This window comes from Microtus ochrogaster, linkage group LG3, assembly GCF_000317375.1.
Source record: "Microtus ochrogaster isolate Prairie Vole_2 linkage group LG3, MicOch1.0, whole genome shotgun sequence".
Classification (NCBI taxonomy): domain Eukaryota; kingdom Metazoa; phylum Chordata; class Mammalia; order Rodentia; family Cricetidae; genus Microtus; species Microtus ochrogaster.
Genome location: NC_022029.1, coordinates 17,325,280 through 17,330,059, shown reverse-complemented (window position 1 = coordinate 17,330,059; position 4,780 = coordinate 17,325,280). Strand labels below are relative to the sequence as shown.

The window sequence follows — 4,780 nt, the reverse complement described above, 5'->3', positions numbered from 1 at the left end:
AAAAAAAGAAAAAAAAAGAAAACATAAAAGGCTACTTATAGATTATGAAAAATTACTTTCCTTAAAATAGAAGCTATGGCTACCAACAACTAAATTAGAAAACTATTACCATTTGGTCAGTTATAAAGGTAATGGCTTGAAAGACATGAGGAAGTGAGTCTATAAACAAGTTTACCATGTAAATTTTAGAACAAATGCCTCATGATCAATATTCTCTTAGACTTTCACTTGCAAGCACTGCTTTAAAATCTTGAAATATGGGGTCTAGAAAAATGGCTTAGAGACTAAGAACATTCGCTATTGTTGCAAAGGACGTGGGTTCAGTTCTTAACCCCTTCATGGCAGTTTATGAGTGATTTCAAGAGATCCAGTATATCCATGTAAGCAAAACACTCACACACATTAAAGTTTTGCAAGTTCAGATGCCAGCCTGGTCTACACAGTAAAGTTCTAGGACTGCCAGAGCTACAGCTACATAGCGAAACCCTGTTTCAACAACCCCCGCCCCTGAAAAGAAGTTAAGCAATTTTCTTAAATAATCTGAACAGATAACTTAAAATATCACTAAGAGTCTCTTTGTGAAGATTCTCAAAGACATTGTGTAAAGAATAGGACAGTTTTACTGTAGGCCTGTGTACGAGGCAGATAACGTTTTCACATAATTTAAAAATACAGGAAAGTGAAATTCACCTCTAAGCAGTTTCTCTCACGGGAATTCTTCCTCTGAACCAAAAACACACAAAAATTACTCACGTGACGGTTTTGTTAATTTTCCCAAGGATAGTACATAATAAATACTGCTCAGGGCACTGGAGAAAAGTTAACCATGACTAACAGACATTTTGGGGCTATAAGGTTTAATTCTCTCCTAGAACTCAGATTGAGGAAGACTTGTCTCACACAGCTATCTGTGAAAAATGTATCAATAACCTTTTATGCTCTCATGCTTCAAAAACATGGAACACACCAATTACACAAACACAGCAATTCTGAACTGTATTTTATCATGACCATGGAGATATAAAGTCATAGTAAAATTACAATAACAAAGAGGCTTCAAAAATAGGCAAATTCAGTTTGTTAATGAACTATATTGGGATAAACATTTTATCATTATAACCAAAACACAAGATTCAAAGAGTACTCCCACTCAGAAACATTATGTCTAGTTAGCAAGTAAAGATGATCCCCGTCGAGCCCAATGACCTGAGTTCTATACTATAACCACAAGCAGTAGACTTCTTCCGACCTCAACAAACTTGCTCGCCATACCTCAACTAAATGAATAAATGTTGAAGGAAGGAAGGAAGGAAGGAAGGAAGGAAGGAAGGAAGGAAGGAAGGAAGGAAGGAAGGAAGGAAGGAAGGAAGGAAGGAAGGAAGCCAGCCAGCCAGCCAGCCAGCCAGCCAGCCAGCCAGCCAGCCCATTTGGATACTGGGTTGCAAAAATGCTTTAGAAAAAAATTATACTTAAATGATGCATATAAATTCCCAATAACAATTTACTAGTCATTTCCTATAAGACCTGCTCATTTGAAAGGTCATGTCCCTTATCTCACCTTTATAATTTTAAGCTCCAGTTATCTTTCAATAACCAATTTGCTATCACCTCTCCTCAATACTTTCCAAAAGGTTTAAAATGAAAGTCAAAGCTCTGAATGTAGTCCACAGGGTAATACACTTGGTCTCCGACCTATACATGTTCTGGAAATATGGATATTCAAATTCCCTAAGGGCCACATGTTGCTCATCACTATAGGGTGTACTGTTTCCTTGTATCATGTTTTTCTTCCTCTCTATCTCATCCCCAATAAACTGTTCACACACTTACCTACCTGACATATTTATCAAGTAACTACCATTATGTCGGGTAGGAGGAACAATTAAAAGAAATATCTTTGTTCCCAAAGAAATTATTTTCTACCACAAACACAGCAAAATAAACAATAAGTAAAAGATAGGCTGGAGAGATGGCTCAGCAGTTAGGAATACACACTGCTCTATTAGAGGACCAAAGTTCAGATCTCAGAACCCAGGATGGGTGACTCACAGGTGTTTTTAACTCTTGTTCCAAGGAGTTACACCTTCTATAGGTACCTGCACACACAAATGTAATAAATAATGACAAGTTTTAAATAATTTTTAAATAAGTTTTAAATTTTTAAATAAGTTTAAATAAGTTTTAAAATAAATCTTTTTAGAAAGTAAAAGAATATGCCAAGAGTTTTAAGTACTGAAAAGGGAGAAACTAAAAACAGACTATATTAGTAGCACTAGCTACTAACAGCAGGGTCAACAATTTTAAGTTATAGTTAAAACAAAATTCTCTGTAACACAATATTATATAAAAATGCCAAAGAAATCTAGAGGACAAGCCAAAAAGATTTGTATAAGAGGTGTTCTCCTAATAGTGTAACAGAGATTAAGATTAAGCCTCTAATAAGGCTGAAACCAGGTAAGGATGGAGAGTTAGCAAAATGGGCAAGAAGGACTTAAGACTTTTACTCAGAAAAGGAAGAAACCATTAGAGGATCAATCATGAGAAGAACAGGGGACTGGAGAGATGGTTCAGTGGTTAAGAGCACTGACTGTTCTTCCAGAGGTCCTGAGTTCAATTCCCAACAACCACGTAGTGGCTCACAACCACCTATAATGAGATCTGAAGCCCTCTTCTGGCCTACAGGCAGAATAGTGTATCTATAAATAAATCTTAAAAAAAAAAAAAAAAGAACAGATCATCTGATTCTCTTTCATGCTAGACATGCTCTAAGGACAGAACCTCTCTGTAAGGGCAGAAAGGAAAAGATGAACTACTAGAGCCTGGATGGAAAGCTAATCCAGGTAATATATAAGCCTGTCTAGGCCAGTGACAGAAACAAAAAGGAGACTGGATTCTTAAAAGTATCTATTGAGAACACATGTAGGGGGGAAAAAGGAGCTGCATTACTTACATTTATAATAGACCTATTTATAACAACACATAGATGGGACATAAAAATTCACATTTACTCAGTCCACAATTCCCAGTTTATTAACATGAAATTCTACAGACTGTTTTCTTTCTCTCTTGAAATGTGGATAGGTACTGGCTTGCATGCATATCTGTGTAACACGTGCCTGCCCGGTGCCAGCAGATGCCAGGAGAGGGTGTTGAATGCCCTAGACCTCAAATTAGATGGTAGTGAGACACCATATGGGTTCTGAGAATCAAATCACTCTAAAGGTGACAACCTGATCTCTTAATCACTAAGCCATCTTCCCAGCTCCTATTTCTGGCTCTTTGTGATAGGTAAAATTTCCCTGATACTGCATGTGATACTGTCAATTTTAAATGTCAACTTGACAATCTAGAATTGGCTGGAAGAAGACTCTTAGAATGTGAGTTATCTTCGTATATATTAGTTCAAGAGAAAAGTCAATGTGGTTGACATCAGAAACAACAAAAAGAGAAGATAGCTGTGTTGAGAATTCTGATATATTCTTGTCATTCCCACAACTAGGTTTCACAAAGCAAAAACATTTGATTTCAAAGTATCTGGATCTGGGTTGTAAATAACGTATTACCAAGTAGGCAAAGCTTCAAAGAGTTTGAGTTACTCACTCCTCATTTAACATTTTAAATCTTTTGCACTCTGCCAGCCACCTCCAACCACCCAATCAAGCAAAAACAATCCCCCCAAACTACAATTATAGACCAAACGACTTATATACCTGGCATGCCTGCAGCAAGACCCTGACCAAAAGCCAAAGTTGGGTTTGCAGCTGCTGCAAGAGATTCTGCTTGCTGCCCTTGTTGGCCCTGACTGGGAGTAATAGGACGCTGACCTGCTCCAGCACGAAGAACCTAGAAAGGACAAATGACTCTCTTAAAGCAATATAATAACGAATTCATCTCAGACAACTATGTACATATCACAAGTAGATTTTGGATCTTCTTTGAAGAATGAAATGTAGATTTATCATGAAAAGCTATAAATGATTTTATCATTAAAAGAGATATTTAGTTCTTAACTATAATGATCTATAAAGAAACATGGTGGTCCTAGGTCTTTGGGTAACAATCATTTCTAATATTTATGCCCTTCTTTTCTTCTTAAAAAAAAAAATCACCCTTCTGGTTAAAGAAATAGATAATCTTAAAAATTTTATTACAATTATTTTCCAAGGCTGAAAAAAGAAACATGACATGAAAAGCTAAAAGGAAGAAACTATGATTTGTCTTTAAGATTGTGACATAGCAAGAAATAAACACACACACAGAAAAAAAAAAAAAACAGAAACAAACAAAAAAACCAAACTGAACCAAAACGAAATTTTGGAATCCAGGGAACTTTAGCTCATTTCAACATGAACTCTTCATTTTACAAATATCCAAATAATTCAGGGAAGAGTGGAATCAACCTAAGTACACACACTCATCAGCAACATATATCTGGTTAAAGATACAGGCTAAAAAAAAAAATTATTAAATGATATATGATATACAATGGCTGAGCTAAACAATAGCTTCTACAGAGCATCTATATCATTAAAAAAATATTTTAAAAAACTCAAAGCAAAAATTAGCAAACAAGCAAACAACAATTTATTGCTTTTGTAGAAGAAATAAGATGAATACAGAGAAAGAATTTCCATACTTACCAACAATGTATTTATTTACATTTATCATAATTTTTGAAAAGGCCTGAAAGCCGGGCGGTGGTGGCGCATGCCTTTAATCCCAGCACTCGGGAGGCAGAGGCAGGCGGATCTCTGTGAGTTCGAGACCAGCCTGGTCTACA

At 36.0% G+C, this 4,780-nt stretch overlaps 1 protein-coding gene across 10 annotated transcripts in view; it reads right to left on the bottom strand.

Moving 5' to 3' along the window:
• Window positions 1-4,780, bottom strand: part of Pum2 (pumilio RNA binding family member 2) — an 80,471-nt gene that overhangs the window by 32,145 nt on the left and 43,546 nt on the right. For all 10 annotated transcript variants that reach the window (XM_026785888.1, XM_026785889.1, XM_013351271.2 and 7 more), the window contains one exon: window positions 3,711-3,843. In XM_026785888.1, the coding sequence (XP_026641689.1) occupies window positions 3,711-3,843 (133 nt within the window). The remainder of the gene's footprint in view (window positions 1-3,710; window positions 3,844-4,780) is intronic.